At 37.4% G+C, this 16,674-nt stretch overlaps 5 protein-coding genes across 5 annotated transcripts; 4 read left to right on the top strand and 1 right to left on the bottom strand. All coding sequences in view use genetic code 12, as the record gives it.

Moving 5' to 3' along the window:
* Positions 1–151: 151 nt before the first annotated feature.
* On the top strand, positions 152–1,579 carry LAS1 (rRNA-processing protein; the record flags this gene model as incomplete). The annotated part of the gene is made up of 1 exon (XM_049322444.1): positions 152–1,579. One exon carries the CDS (start codon positions 152–154, stop codon positions 1,577–1,579), a length of 1,428 nt encoding a protein of 475 aa, XP_049181470.1.
* Positions 1,580–2,346: 767 nt separating this feature from the next.
* Positions 2,347–8,205, top strand: SPO72 (Spo72p; the record flags this gene model as incomplete). The annotated part of the gene is made up of 1 exon (XM_049322443.1): positions 2,347–8,205. The coding sequence occupies one exon, from the start codon at positions 2,347–2,349 to the stop codon at positions 8,203–8,205; it is 5,859 nt and encodes a 1,952-aa protein (XP_049181469.1).
* Positions 8,206–9,846: 1,641 nt separating this feature from the next.
* On the top strand, positions 9,847–11,763 carry CNT (Cntp; the record flags this gene model as incomplete). Its single annotated transcript, XM_049322441.1, has 1 exon — positions 9,847–11,763. The coding sequence occupies one exon, from the start codon at positions 9,847–9,849 to the stop codon at positions 11,761–11,763; it is 1,917 nt and encodes a 638-aa protein (XP_049181468.1).
* A 232-nt stretch (positions 11,764–11,995) lies between these two features.
* On the top strand, positions 11,996–12,847 carry KGF56_001328 (tRNA splicing endonuclease subunit; the record flags this gene model as incomplete). Its single annotated transcript, XM_049322440.1, has 1 exon — positions 11,996–12,847. The coding sequence occupies one exon, from the start codon at positions 11,996–11,998 to the stop codon at positions 12,845–12,847; it is 852 nt and encodes a 283-aa protein (XP_049181467.1).
* A 185-nt stretch (positions 12,848–13,032) lies between these two features.
* Positions 13,033–16,230, bottom strand: PNG2 (Png2p; the record flags this gene model as incomplete). The annotated part of the gene is made up of 1 exon (XM_049322439.1): positions 13,033–16,230. The coding sequence occupies one exon, from the start codon at positions 16,228–16,230 to the stop codon at positions 13,033–13,035; it is 3,198 nt and encodes a 1,065-aa protein (XP_049181466.1).
* Between the last annotated feature and the right edge of the window lie 444 nt (positions 16,231–16,674).

Raw genomic sequence — 16,674 nt, 5'->3', positions numbered from 1 at the left:
AGTAATGTAAATGTAAATGTAAATGAAATCACGCCCTGTTGTAGTAACATATAGATCGGAGAAGGATCTTTCGCAGTTGAAGAATTGGTTTTACGACTTTGACGAGAAGCAGGATCATCGTAAGGATGCTATTGAGAGAGTAAAAGTTTTTATGACCAGGGGGAGGCTACCGCATGGGATCGAAGCTACATCAATATTGACGTCGACGCTAATTACTGATGAAGAAAGTCCAAATATGGACCCAAATGTTTTACAATTATCGTATACTATGGCATTGATTAGATTTGTAAATGGCTTGTTGGATCCTTTCCAGCAATCTAGCTTTGCTGTACCAATGCAATTATTGGCCAAACAGTTGGATTTACCTTCTTTTTTTGTAGAATTGAGACATATGGGAACCCATGAGAGTTTGCCCACTTTGGAGATGCTCAGAATTGGTTGCAAACGAGCCTTGAATTGGCTATATGATCATTATTGGTGCCATGTCAATAGTGGAAATTTCTTACAAAAGACCAATTTTGATGGAGATGGAGAAATCGACGTATATAGCGAAGTTGTCAATTGGAGAATTGTTGATTACGAGCATTTAATAGTGCAGTTTCTGGTTTATGACAATTTGAAATTGTATAAAAAGACTAGAAAAGTTGATCTTAACTCACCGCTAGTTGCTAAGGATAACAGTGACGCAAGCTCCATACAGAATTGCCTTGAAAATTTACAAAAACTCAATCTTCGTGATGCTGATCTTTTGGCAGAACTCATGATTAGAAAGTTTGTTATAATATACCCCCGTGATAAACTAAAGAGCAAGAATATCAAGTATAATCCGTTATTTCAAAAATTGTACAAGCCATTATTTGATCTTTTTGGATTACAGTTTAATATTAAACTTTTCAAGAAAATTGTTGATTTGATTGATGGTAAGCCTCTAAGCAATGTCAATAAGCGAGTATTTAAAAGACTAGGATTTGCTTTACAATTGTCTCAAGAGGAAACAGCGCAGCTAGCAGAATGGTTACCCGAGTTAGTTGAATATATTCTCACATCAAAGGAACTTTTGCCAGTTACTAAACAAGTTGTTGATTTCTTGATAGACAAGATTGAGTTGTTAAAGGAATACACGCCGATGCCGAGCACAAAATTATTCTTACTATTGTCCAATATTATCAAGAATAATGAACCAATCTACGGGAAAAACTTGATTGAACAAGTTTGTCAACGAGCTAAAGAATGGGAAGCTCTAGAGAAAACAAGGCAAAATTTCAAACTACCACCTTCACTAGATGAGCTATTAGCCGAGGAGAATCCAAGAAAAAGGAAACAGGATACCGATATAGATGGAAAGGATATCGATATAGATGGAAAGGATATCGATATAGATGGAAAGGATATCGATATAGATGGAAAGGATATCGATATAGATGGAAAGGATATCGATATAGATGGAAAGGATATCGATATAGATGGAAAGGATATCGATATAGATTATAACAAAAAATTACAAAAGATTGAGAAAAGAATCTTTTTGTTTGATCAAGATCAAGATTGGAAGCAAACACCATTTGGTATATCTTCTTAAAAGAGCCCCCAAAATTGCCCTTTATATCAATCATTGTATATTCTTATCTCTATTCATCCTTATCCACCCTTATCCACCCTTATCCCTCTTCTTATCCACCCTTATCCCTCTCCTTATCATCCTTATCCCTCTCCTTATCATCCTTGAATCAATTTGGAAAACATTTTTTCGCGCGCATTCTTACATTACATAATACTGTGGGTCGACTACGTCACGAAAAGTTGATTTATCAATGAGTAATTTATATCAAGAGGGTTAAGGTATTACTGTTTGAAATAGTTCTAGCAGCAGTTTATTGGCATATAGAGTGTTGAAGAAAGGAGAGAGAGCTAGGCTGGTAGCTCTTTTATGGATAATTTTGTTGACTTAAAGCTATAGCCCCTAGTGATAAGGTTGTTGCCCTAGATTAATAAGGCTGTCGCCCCTAGTGATAAAGTTGTTACACCTAGATTGATAAAGCTGTTGCCCTAGATTGGTAAAACTGTTACCCCTAGTGATAAGGCTGTTACCCCTAGTGATAAGGCTGTTACCCCTAGTGATAAGGCTGTTGCCCCTAGTGATAAGGCTGTTGCCCCTAGTGATAAGGCTGTTACCCTTAGTGATAAGGTTTGATTGCATTTTTGGTTTTGTTGACGTTATATCATTAGACTTGTTCACGGTTGTGCCCTATAGATTCACCTAGGTTATACAATCCAGCTATTATTTGCATTTTGTTTTTGTGCCCCCCCCTTCTAGCATCGATAGCATAAAATTTATATGAGCATTCAATGAGTCCCCAATGGATCCCCCAAAATATCCAAAAGCGGCTTCTACTATACGTATTGAACCAGCTTTCCCTTTTTTCTGAGGTGGATTTACCCAATCTTGAAGAAGTATCTTTGAACAATATAACATTGAAGGATGTCACTATTGATCCAGAAAAATTGGGGAAACTTCCAGGATGTAACTTACGCTTTGGCAAATTGGGCTCTTTGGAATTGACAACTGTTTCTGGTATCAGTGGAGTTAGAGTCGACATCAAAAATGCACAAGTAGTGGTGTCGCCTGATTTCGACAAGGAAATCTCTCAAAGTCTGTCGCAGTTCCTGTTAGCGCAAAGTACCGCAGATTTGGCAAATACGATAATGTTGGAGACTAATGAAGAAAGGAAGGATGATGGTGTTGTTGACAGCGATAGTGATACCGACGACGATGAACTAATAGCACAGCCTTCTTCAAACACCGCAAGAAGGCGAAGCTCGACTGTATCAAATAAATCATCGACTTTGGGAAGTGTTATGCAAAAGGCAGTCGAAATGGCTCTCCTGAGAATACAGATACATATATCCAACTTGTCTTTGAAATTGGTTACTGAACTGACCGATTTGCTACTTGAAGTTGATGAAGTATTTATAAATACGGTGAATGGAACGCGAACCATTAGTATTCAAGGTGTTCAATTAAAGACATTGAGACCAATAGTGAATGTGGGAAGCAAGGGGACAGGTAGAGACTCTCCTAGTGAGGAGAAAGAAGAGGAAGAGCAGAAGAAAGAGATGGAAGAAGAAGCAGAAGCACTTCTTCTTCTTCTTCTTCTTCTTCTTCTTCTTCTTCTTCTTCTTCTTCTTCTTGATAATGATGGTTACGGAGAAGAATCTTTGATGAATAGCATGGTATTTACCCATGAAGAAGCCAGTTCTATCTACATGAGTGCCACCTCGCAGTCATTCCCAAAACCCACTGCTTCGGAAGGTCCCATCGACAATAAACAAAGCCACAATGAGCTGAAATATGTACCTCCCACTATTCTCCATATTAACAATTGCGATATTGCATTTGAAGGCTTACAGAACATTAACAATTTGGAAGCAGAAATTGATAGAATAAATTTGGCCTCCACCCTGATCACACCGACTTTAGTGTCTATATTTGCTGGATTTACTCGAACATTGAAAATCAAATATCAGCAGCTCAAAAAACCAATGGCTTCTTCTCCTTCTTCTTCAAAACAGCCTCTCAAAAATGAAAAGTTCCCCCAATACTCAAAAGAAGATGACTTAGTTGATGGGAAATTGTCTGATGACACTGACACTGACACTGATCCCGAAACTGACGATAATGAGCCACTATTAAATAAAATATCAATAAGTAGTCTCAACCTCAGCACAGAGTCTTCGATAAATGCGACTGGCGAGTTTTCAAGCACAGAAGGGACCACTATTCTGTTTGAGAATATCAATATGAAGCACAAAAACGAATTATTGTTATTCGGTGGAGTAGAGAAAATTTCAATTGACCATGGAAGCAAAGGTCAAATAACAAAAGTTCTTTATTTTGAAAGTCCAGGGGATGCAGGTCGTTCCCAGAGGTCCGCTTCGCCCAATAGTGTTCTGTCCAATGCCACAGGATCTAGCTCTTTCTCAAAAGCGGATTTTAGATTTGAGGTATTTCAAAAGGCCGAGGAGGATTCAGAATTGGAATTGACATTTTTATTCGCTAAAACGGCACAATTCCAGTTTAATGCAAAGGGTTTGGCTAATATTACAAAATTCCTAGTTGAAGCTAACCTAGCCATAACCGAGTTTACAAAATTCAAAAATGCTTTGAGTGAGTTTCAAAGTCAACGAGGTGGGTCCCGTCAGCAAATGCAAAAACAAAATATCTCACAAAGAAGCCAACTTATTTTCCAAACTGCTTCCATAGGAATCAGCGTTGCCATGGCTGATGATTTTATTTTCAATATGCGCATTTTGCCGGTGCAATATGATTCAAACAAGAATGAAATGCTGATACCTGCCATCACATGTAATGGAATTATCAAAGGAGAAAGAGTTGACAATATCCTTAGTATAAATGATATTGTTTTGAGATTTACGCTGAAAGATTTCACAGCACTTGTGCAACCTGCACCAAGCAATCCTAGTCGTATTTATATCACTCCACGCGCCATGCGAATGACTGCGAATATGACTTTAAACATTCAGGATATCAGCTATACGGCTTCTGTAGAAGAATCGAAGATCATGATCAAGAAGACACAAAGCATTGTACATGAAATATTGGAGTTCTTGAATGAAGGTACTCTGGCAACAACAACGGCATCATCATCATCATCATCATCATCATCATTTTCTTCTTCTCCTTCCTCAACTTCATCCAGGAATCAAAAACAAGTAAAGATCAATCACTCGTCATCTTATGTGTCCTCATCGATTCGAAATGTACGAAGGGAAAGAAGGATTGGGCTTGGTCCCAGCGGTTACCCGCATGGAGCTATATCATCAACAACAACATCATCAATAACAACAACAACTAGACTCAACACTGCTAGCTTCAGTATCATGCTTCAAAGAATTCACATTAGATTGAAGGAGGTATTACCCAAGTTTGGAGATGCCAAAGTTGAGATTAGCGGTATTAATTTTTTCAAGTTGAACCAGGAAATTCTTGGTTCATTCCATTCATTGGATATAATTCGCTCAAAAGATTCAATTACAGAGCATTTACTTTCCAGGTACAAGAAAAAATTACCAGCTAGTTCTTCTTCTTCTTCATCATCTCCTTCTCCTCCTTCTCCACCCCTTTTGCCTTTGATTTTGGTCAAATTTAAGTTGGCTGAGAGGATATCCACACTTGAAGTAACATGTCATGATTTTTTACTTGAGTATTATACCCTCTGGCTAACATTTCTTGGTAAAGACGAGTCAATAATTGAGGCTGTTGAAGAAGAATTGATAGACAAAACCGCTCCCCAAACTGTGGACCCTGTGAAAACAACCAGTAGATTTGATGTTAGGATTACTTTATACAATTGTATGATTGGTCTTTCTCCGGGTAGACTCGAATGCAAGAGTGTTTTGACAGTGTCAAAAGGTAATATGGATTTTGTTTTTGCTGCTAATCAGTTTTATATCAAAAGCTCATTTCGGGAAATTGCGATTTTATTAATTGACGATGTTAAGAACTTGACAGCAGCTACTACTAATGGAAGTAGTGCTCAATCTAATACTATGCAAGATCCTGAAACTGCTCATGTTGATTATATTTTGGACATGGGGTATTTACAAATTGGAATTATCAATGTGGCGCATGTTGGGCTTACTTTTAATACAAACGTGGAAGAGGTTAGAAAAAGAAATCAAGAGTTGGGTATCAGAGATAGCTTGTCCATTATAGATTTGAAGATTAATGCTGACGATATCCAATTAGATTTGTGCGCCGATTCCACAAACACATTTCTTCAGTTGGTGAATGACCTCAAGTTACCTTATGATTTTGATGACAAGGATAAAATCAGGGTGAATGTTTCGGAGGAAGTCGACATACTAAAAGATTTGAATGATGAAATGTACACGGATATTAGCGAAGCGCTAATCGATTTGAATATTGAGAGCGATAGTTTTGTCAATGAAAGTCAATTACAGGAAGAATCGTTAGAATTTCAAGAAGAGCATTTTGATGGATTCGACTCTATAATTTCTAGTGATAAGAAAGTGGACCCGCTCAAGATCAATGTGAATCTATCTAAAGTGAAATTTTATTTGCATGATGGGTATGATTGGAAAGATACTAGGAAGGCTATACGAAAGGTTGTAAAAAACATTGAGTTGAAGCAAAATAACCATAAACATAAACACGTTGATGAGGTTTCTGTCCAATCTGCGTCCTTCTCAGATAAACCCCCCATCGAAGAAAGGAAGTCGTCAATGATTGAGGAAACACTTTTCCAATCCATACATGTAAGTGCTCCAAAAGTTGCCAATGGGTCGGATTTAACAAAGAGTATTAATTTGCGAATGCAGAATGAAGAAGCTAAGGATGACGAGAAAATGGAGGCGAATATACAAAATGGAAGAAACTACAAGAACTTAAAGCTTAGAAGGTCCGTGGACCATAAAGTTTTAGCAGATTTGAAGAATATTGATATTGGGGTAGTTGTTTACTCCACTCGAGATCCACGACGCGACAAAACTGATCCTGAAATGAAATTCGAGTTGTTGAATTTGGTCGAGGTAAGTTTAGGAACAATTGATGTATATGATAATGTGCCTACATCGACTTGGAACAAATTTCTTTCGTATATGAATATTCTTGGTGAGAGAGAAGTTGGAACCAGTATGTTCAAAATCAATATTTTGAATGTGAGGCCTCAACCGTCATTGGTGGCCACCGAAGCTATAATCAAAGCATCTGTTTTGCCATTGCGATTACACATTGATCAAGATACTTTGGATTTTTTGACTCGTTTTTTTGATTTCAAGGATACTAGATTTGAACTACCTCCCGATGAAATATTGTACATACAAAAATTCAATATGGATCCAGTAAAGTTGAAAGTTGATTACAAACCTAAAAAAGTAGATTATGTCGGATTAAGATCGGGGAAATCTGCTGAATTTGCCAATTTCTTTGTCCTTGATGGATCAAGTATAACGTTACCAAGTGTTCAGTTGTATGGGCTTTTGGGGCTTTCTGAATTGGGACTTGGATTGGGTACAACGTGGGCTCCTATCTTTCAGCTGACACAGGTATTGGGTATTATCTCGGGAGTTTCCGCCCTTCGGTCTGTGGTGAACATTGGGAGTGGATTCAGAAACTTGGTTGTTATCTCCAAAAAGGAGTATAAGAAGGATGGTAGGTTTTGGAGAAGTCTTCAAAAGGGAACAAAATCATTTGCCAAAACTACAGGTTACGAACTTATTAATATGGGTGTGAAACTAGCTTCCGGTACACAAGTTCTTTTGGAACAAGGCGAAGAACTATTAGGTGGTGAAGGTTCTTCTGCAAGAGTCCCTAAACAATCTAGAAGAAGTTCTGATGCATCTGACAAATCATTTGAGGTGGGAGATGGTACCGACTTTACTAACAATATATTGATCAGTTCGGAGATATTGAGTAAAGCCGCATCAAAGTATGAAGAAAGGAACAAATATGTTGGAGAAAAGTTGTATTCTAATATTGAGTTAGATGATGAGTACGATTCAATTAGTGGTATCAACAAGGAGCTTTTAAGCAAATCAATTTTCATATTGGCTCCTCCAAATAATGGCAATCGTGAAACCAATATTGATAAGATTTTACAGGGAAGTAAAAGTAACAAAAAAAGAGAAGAAAAAGACGAAAGGGAAGAAGAAGAAGGGAAAGAAGAAGGGAAAGAAGAAGAAGAAGAAGAAGAAGAAGAAGAAGAAGAAGATGTCGCATTCGATGTGTATGCTATCGATGATGATGATGTATTAGGAGGGGAAGAACAAGAAGAAGGGGAAGATGAAGAAGAAGAAGAAGAAGAGGAGGAGGAGGAGGAGGAGGAGGAGGTGGAGTATCGAGAAAAAATGATTAGTTTATACTCTAATCAACCAACATCAATTCAACAAGGCTTGATATCAGCTTATAAATCGTTGGGCAAAAATTTCAAAGTGACCCAAAAGCAACTAACTAATTTAGTAAAGGAGTTAGAAAGTAAGGAAACAGTTCAAGATACATTGATCACTGTATTGAAAAGCTCACCTGTTATAATAATTAGACCAATTATTGGTACAACGGAAGCTTTATCAAAAACGTTGATGGGTATTGGAAATATTATAGATTCAAAGCATATGGTTGAAAATAGGGACAAATATAGGAATGAGGCCAGTGACGAAGACAAATAGGAGAAAAAAATTGAAGAAAAGAGAGAAATAGAGCATCTTTAGTTGTTTTTTGTATTTTCAATAAATAAATGATATATCATTTTTGATTGTTTGTAAACTGAATTAGTCACTAGGGAGCAACACTATTGAGCAGAGCGAGATAGTGGAGAAATACTTTATAACACTACCGCTCTGCCCGATAATAACACTATCGCCCTGCCCGATAATAACACTACCGCTCTGCCCGATAATAACACTATCGCTCTGCTCGATAGTGGAGAAACACTGCACTGACTGCCACCAACACTAAACTTCAATTATAATCACGTGACTATATTTTAGTGCTCGTGTGCAGCGAAATGGGAAAGAGTAATTTTATTAGTCGTGCTACCGAGGCCTTGTCCAGGGCTGATCGACACTATCGAGCACACTAGCTGCCACCACTAGCTTGAGTAATCAACCGCAACATCTCGCTATATATATTATAATATCTATGTATCTCTATCTATGTATCTATCTATGTATTTTTCTCTCTCTATATACATATATCATGGGAAACAAGCCCCGATGGCTATCGCCAATCCCTCTAGCAAAAAGACCAATTTGAAACGAGGCGTATGTTATCTCATTTCCTCATCTGCAAAACAAACGGGGTAAACTGACTTTCTTTTCTTCCTTGGTAACTAAGTCTCTTTTTTCCTTGGTAACTAAGTCTCTTTCTTCCTTGGTAAACAATTTTTTTCCCCTTCCTTTGTTGCCTTGATGTAAAATGGAACAAACTTTCCCATCTGCCTCGTATCAAAAAATTCCTTTTTCTTTTTCCTTGGTTTCATTAGTTTATTAGCTTTTTTAGTTTCATTACTTTCTTGGTGTTGTCAAAAGGAAACGGGGGCGGGCTCTTATCTGTGAAATAACGCCAAACATGATTTTTTTTTTCAAGCGGCGCACAGATATTTAAGAAAAAGAACGTTTACTATATAAAGAAGAGGCTTGAAAGGTCTTAGCCTCTCCAGAAAAAGCAAATTTAGTACCGGGGGTCTTCACGGACTTGTGAAACTTGTGAAACTTGTGATGGGAGGATAAGTCAATCACCGTATGGTGATCTAATATTTAGGTATGGGATCAACATTTTCTAACGTTACCGGATCAATATCTTACCTTGTCTTCGGAATATCTCTGCAACACCCGTTGAAATTTTTTATCCGTAATTTCTTTTATGGAAAAACATTGCGGTTTTGTGTCATTAGGTTAAACTTTTTATCTCTTAGCTATACAAGGGCAATCGCTTGGTAAAAAAATTTTTCACTTTCCTTTTCTTCCTTTTCTTTTTCTGGCAAATTATGTATGGGCATCAAAAAATTGATACAAGATGAGATTAAAAACACCTTTTCTTATCGTCTGATGAGAAGGCATCTTTATTCATTGTGTATCTTTCTCTTTTCTCCTTTTCTCCTTCTCTCCTTCTCTCTTTTCTCTCTTTTCTCCTTTTCTCTTTTTCTTTCTGTAGATGGCTGATACTACTTAGCCGTCCATGTCATATTACTTGTTAACGCATAATATTAAATCTTACCTTCAATCAGTCCACTAACTGGTAAAATTCTGATATTACATCAACCATAAAAGCCAAAAAAAAAAAAACTAAGAAAAGGAGAAGAATAGATAATGTCTACCCCACAAGCTCACCAGCTCCAACACGCTGAGCCAAACAATATATCGTCAACTGCCTCAATTATTGAAGCAGTGAGTGATTCCGAACTAGTTGAAAAGACTAAAGATATGTATAATAGACCTGCAAAAATTGATTTGGAAATGAATAAAGAAAAGCTCCCTTTTGGTGAACAAGATCAGGTTACTATTCGTGAACTCTCTAAGGAATCAACAAGTGGTGGTGGTGGTGGTGGTGGTGGTGGGAACAGTGAATATAACAGCAATGATGGTGCTGTCACACCACATTTATCATTTTGGCAACGCATGAAAATCAGATTTCCGTGGTATAAAATAGCATTTCACATCTTTTTAGGTTGTTTCTTTACCTCATGGTGGTTATCAATAGTCATACAAGAAAAACACAGACACCAATGGTTAATTCCCACAGTAATCTGGGGTATGATTATGGTTAGACTAATCACATTCTATTGTAGAATATTAAACTGGATATTAAAGTATGCCAAACTAGTATGGGATTATGCGACAGATTTCATATACATAAAAGTATTGAAGCAGAGGTATCAAAGATTACTTGCAGGAGCAGCTATACTTATCTCAGTTGTACTATTGGGTACGTTTATTCCAGCGGAAACTGAATTTTCCAAGAGAAAAGATCGTGCCGTTTCTTTTTTTGGTTGTATTGTTGCTGTATTTGGGTTGTTTGTAACTTCGAAGAATCCAAGTAAGATTCAATGGAATACAGTTATTGGTGGGTTATTAATGCAATTTATTGTTGCCATTTTTGTATTGAGAACAAAATGTGGTTATGATATTTTCAATTTTATTTCAACATTGGCTAGAGAACTATTGGGCTTTAGTAAAGATGGTGTTGCATTTTTATTGAATCAAGAGATTGCTCATTTTCCTTACTTCTTTTTCACTGTTTTACCAGCAGTGGCATTCTTTGTTGCATTTGTTCATATTTGGTATTATTTTGGAGTTATTCAATGGGCCATTAGGAAATTTGCCTTTTTCTTTTTTTGGACATTGAGAGTATCGGGTGCTGAAGCAATGACTGCGGCAGCTTCCCCATTTATTGGCATTGGAGAATCTGCGATTTTGATTAAGGACTTGATGCCGTACTTGACGAAAGCCGAATTACATCAAATCATGACATCTGGCTTTTCCACTATATCTGGCGCTGTTTTAGTTGGTTACATTGGATTGGGTTTAAGTCCACAGGCATTGGTAAGTTCCTGTGTTATGTCGATACCTGCTTCTTTAGCAGTATCAAAATTGAGGTATCCTGAAACTGAAATACCTGTATCAAGTGGGAAAGTCATGATTCCTAAATGCGAACAAGCCGAATCGGATGAGAAGAATAAGCCACATAATGTTTTGCAAGCGTTTTCTGATGGTGCTACATTAGGTTTGAGAATTGCGGGGACAATGATGATTCAGTGTATGTGTATCATTGGCCTTGTTGCCTTGTGCAACGGTATCTTGACATGGTTTGGTAACTACTGGAATATCCACCAGTTGACATTAGAATTGATGTTGTCGTACTTGTTCTACCCCATTGGATTCTTGCTAGGTACGCCAAGGAACGAAATTTTAATAGTAACAAAACTCATTGCCTATAAATTTATTCAAAATGAATACGTCGCTTACAATTTACTAATGACAAGTGCTCCATATAATGAGATGTCTTCTAGAGGTAAGTTGATCGCAACTTATGCATGTTGTGGATTTGCCAACTTGGGTAGTTTGGGAATTACATTGGGTGTCTTGAATACCCTAACCAATAACTCGAGAACAAAAGATATTACTTCAAGTATCATGTCTTCCTTATTTTGCGGTGGTATTACTACACTTATATCAGCTGCAATTTCCGGAATGGTTATGCACGATTTGAGTAAATTCATTCAATAGGAATGATAATCTGTTTGGTCACTCAATAGTAATGATAATCTGTTTGTTATTTGTATATATCTATGTATCTATCTAACCGTGTAAAATAAGTTGTACTATTTAATTAATGGCTGCAAAAAGAAAATGAACACTTGGTAGCTTTTGGAACCAAAAAAAAAAAAAATTCCATCAAAAGCATCGAAACGATATGAATCGATGAAAAGACTCAGCTAGTTTTGAAGGAGGGTAAGTAATGGAAGATGCTATAACCACTGCTGCGTTAACTGTTGTTTCAGGAGAAGGAAAAAAATGCGAGAAAATCCAACTACCGGTAGTTAGCCCCAATTACAATCCCGAAGTTTTACTATTCAACCTTGATGACATTAAAAAACTTCGGAATAATTATCACATTTTAGGATTACTTATAGGAACACTACCGCAGTTCCCACAGCAGAATTTGTTTCTATCCGTTCCCTTGAAATTGAACGTATGGGAAACACTATGGTTGCTAAAGCATGACGTTGCTGTGCTAATAGACCAGTTATCTTATAGAAGTGCCAAATCAAGAAAAATCATGGCGGAGCAAAATAAAAGCAATAATATTGTGGATCTGATGATAACTACACCAAACACAGATATAGATCGAGATTATGAGTTGGCAAAATCATTTGAGATTGATGTAAAACAATATTTACAAGCCTACCTCAAAAACCCCGCATCAAGAATGCCACTTGCTAAACTCATTAGGGATTTTAAGTATTATGATTTCTTGCAAAAACAAGGTTTTTACATTAACCCCGGATTGAGGTTTGGTGGCGATTTGGTATTATACCCTGGCGATCCATTACGGTTTCATTCGTATTCTATTGTCAAGTTTGAGTTTGCTGATATGTATGATATTATTACTGGTGGTAGATTAGCTACTGCAGTGAAGAAAAATATGATTATTATGGGGTTTCGAGAAAAGAGGGGTAAGCAAGGTGAAAGTAAAGATAGAGTAGGAGAGAGTGCGGATACTGTTGTTGTTGATGATGCATTTATTGAGGAGTTGTTTGAGGATGAAGTGCCATTATGTTTCTCTATTGAGTGGGCTGGTTTTGGCTAGAGTGAAATTAAAAAAACGAAAACTAAAAAATCAAACCATATTACTGGCTTGATTAGCTTAAACAATAACAAATATAGTAATATATATATATATATATAAAGAATCCAGTCCAAATATCTCACTTGTCAAAAATGCAAGTTACGCAGTAGTCTTACTATACCCAAGAATCATACAATAGCATCCTTCTATTCTTCAGCATTGACGTTCTTTGAATTTATGATTGACTCAATTCTCTCATTGATAAAAAGAGTTGGGGACAATTGATAAGCCAACTCTACAGGATCATCCTTCCATAAACCTGACTTAATAACATCAATGGCACTTTCCCCTTTATGAATAAGGTTGTTTCCTAAAATCATATGCCTATACATATGGAATAAAGCTTGAGGATGATTTTCCCTTTGGGTTTTACTTAGTTGATTGTGGTGTGTTGATTTAGGATGATGTCTACCACCTTTGGCACGGTGCTTATCCGACCCATCATCATGGTGTCCGGATTTATAGTGATGACGGTTAGGATTACAGGTTTTATCTGGACCGAAATCTAACCTCTCATCAACAATTGTCCCATTCACAGCATCCACTCTTCTTCTAAATCCCCTTCTAAAGTTTTCGCCAAAACTAACTCTATTCTTGTATCTCGAGGTTAAGCTACCAAATCCATGATTTCCTTCGCTAGAAAGAAAGTATTTCGATGTACCATTTTGAATGCTCTTCACATTAATATCACCAAAGCCAACGTCAAAGTTCATACTCAAGTCTTTAACATTGACAATTTTTACATCATACTCAATATCATACTGAGCATCGTTTCCAACCTCCTTTTTCACCGTATTTGTTTTCAATACTAATGGATAGCTCAATGATGTATTTACTGAATGAATGATGTTTTCTGGTATCCTCTTGTGACAGTTCCTGCTTTGCGGATATGCTGGAATATCATTGTCCTGAATCAAAATCGAGCTGGAGGAATGTCCAACATGAACAAGAGCTTGAACATTACCGTCGAATGCGTAATGCTGTATATTTGATATCTCACCCTTGGAATATGAACTAAACGTTGTGTTCAAAGTCTTGTTGTTCCTCAAAGTAAAGCTCAAATTACTAATGAGCTGGGCGCTGAAAATACCATTAACAATCTGTTGAAAAGAATGAGAAAATGGAATCGCAATAGGGAAAACATGGGCTCTATTTGAATGGTCAACATTGATTAAAGTACCAGAAGAGTCAACAACGTCTGGATGTTGGAAACCCAACAAGTTAGCAGACGTAATCCAGTTCTCGTTGACCGCAGTGGTGTTTGATAAACCAACTTCACCTAATCCATTGCTTACTTCGATTTCCAAAAACTGGTCACCGGGACTTTGGTGTTCCCAAAGGAATGGTAATAGTGGAGTAACATCAAGATCAATAGATGGAACATCAAAAGCTGAATTGGAAACAACAGGTGACCATAATGCCGGCGAAATACCTCCAGTAAATATAACAGGTTCAGGTGTTTGTGATGCAATTTTCTGGCCATTGAAGTAAACATTAACCAATCTTAAGGGGCCCTTACCAATAAACTCATTTCCTTCTTCTTTAAAGATGTTTTTGTATTCATCAACAACATTATTGTACCAAAACGTTTCTCCCGCATTTCCCGAAGTGAAGACCGAAAGTTGTAAACGAGTTGTATTTTTAGCAACTGTTGGTAACTTGACCTTGAGTCTACTGGATGAAAGATAATCAACCGGAGCGTGACCCTTCTCAGCAGTGGTTAATGCGTGAATAGAATCCGCAGGTCTCATAATCTTGAAAAGACGGAGATCTTTGTGGAAAGGTGGTTTGTGATGTGGTGGTTTACCATGAGGTGGTTCATGGTGAGGTGGCTCATGGTGAGGTGGTTTGTGATGTGGTGGTTTACCATGAGGTGGCTCATGGTGAGGTGGTTTGTGATGTGGTGGTTTACCGTGAGGTGGTTCATGGTGTGGTGGCTCATGGTGAGGTGGCTCATGGTGAGGTGGTTCATGGTGAGGTGGTTCATGGTGAGGTGGCTCATGGTGTGGTGGTTTACCATGAGGTGGCTCATGGTGTGGTGGTTTGTGATGAGGTGGTTTACCGTGAGGTGGTTTATCATGAGGTGGTTTACCGTGAGGTGGTTTATCATGCTCCTTATCTTCTCTATTATGACTTTCTCTCTCATTATCCTCTACATCTGAGTCTGAGTCTGAGCCTGAGCCTGAGTCTGAGTCTGAGTCGGAAACCAAACCAGAACCATACTGCTCCTCTTCTTTCCCATGATGTCCCTTCATATGGGAAATTTCGGCGTGCCCTTGAAGATGATGCTTTGGGTCAAAATGGAAAAACTCTGCACCCAACGTAATATTGATAGCACCGGTATAATGATCATCAACAATGTTATTCAATTCAAATAAAAGTTCGTTATCTTTTCCTTCAAATAATTTAGCATACTTTGAAACATCCTTATTCACAATACTAAAAACTTTTTCTCCGCTAGGTTCGATTGTTGACGATCTCCAGATTTGAACACCATTGACAAAAATATTAGCTAGTCTATCGTGTTGAATTCCATCAATTTCGGTTAACAAATTCAAGACAACTGCGTTGAACGTAACATTTTGAGGAATTGTAAACTTGACAATTTTGGGATGTCCATATGAATTGCCAAATGAGTGGCGATCAAGCAAAATAGTTTTATAAACAGGTTTACCATATCTTGGACTTGGAACAAATGGATTAGCAACTTCTTGGATTTCTTTAGCCTTGTTAGCTTCTTCTCCATATTCGAAAACGGTTTCAACAAAATTCAACAGATTTCTATAAAAGGTCAGAGGATGTTGTACCGTGCCATCATCCACGTCTAAAATTGCTTTAAAGAAAACTTCTGGGTTCTGGAATACCTCAACTTTATTGCAATTAAACCCGTGTTTAGGATTGTAGAAACTGCAAAGTAGCCAAATAATACAAATTGCAGGTACTAAAGAATAAAAAATCCTTCTTTTCAAATTTGAACGTTTCCTATGGGTTCCATTAGTTGCATTTGGCTTCAATGGATTAGCTTCTAAATCCATAAACTCTGGCTTTTCTTTCTTTTCATCAGGTGAAAACTCCGACTCGGTCATAGTCGATGTCGTTCTCAACAATGGCTTGCTTTCGGCAACGTCTTCGTCTGAATCGGAGTCATCGGAGCCACTTTCATCTAGATTAGCTGCAACGCCAACACCATCGCCAACGCCATCGCCATCGCCATCAGCACCTACTAGTCTCTTATCATCAGCACCTACTAGTCTCTTATCAGCATCAGCATCTTCTGATTCTGCTCTCACCGTACCGTGCTTCAACATATTCCAAAGATTAGAGTCTCTAGAACGATAACTCATATCTAAAGATGAGAGAGAAAAAGGTATAGAAGCTGGTCAATTTTATATAATGCTTGCTATTAGCAAAATTATATATAGCGAATCTGGCCAGTTCAATAGACCCCCTAATAAATTAGTCACTCAAGGTTGCTCAGGAACTGGGCTTACTATTGGGGAGACATTAACGTAGGAGATAATGTCGCAAGATAAAATGAGACACTATGAGAATCTAGAGGTACCTTAAAAGGGGTTATATATAGAGGGAAAAAAATGTGCGACATTTTACATGGATACTGTTTAAATGCCAAGGTAACTAAAAAAAATCATTTGCTTATTGAGTCAAGTGGAGAAGAACCATGAAGCAACTCTCAGTCTAAAAGTCTTTGTAGAGTAAAAGTCTGTAGAGTAAAAGTCTGTAGAGTAAAAGTCTGTAGAGTAAAAGTCTGTAGAGTAAAAGTCTGTAGA

The sequence above is a fragment of the Candida oxycetoniae genome (assembly GCF_023343755.2).
Source record: "Candida oxycetoniae strain CBS 10844 chromosome Unknown scaffold2, whole genome shotgun sequence".
In the NCBI taxonomy this organism is placed as follows: Eukaryota; Fungi; Ascomycota; class Pichiomycetes; order Serinales; family Debaryomycetaceae; genus Lodderomyces; species Lodderomyces oxycetoniae.
Note: the sequence above shows the minus strand (reverse complement) of the source record. Positions and strands in the feature narration are given on the sequence as shown.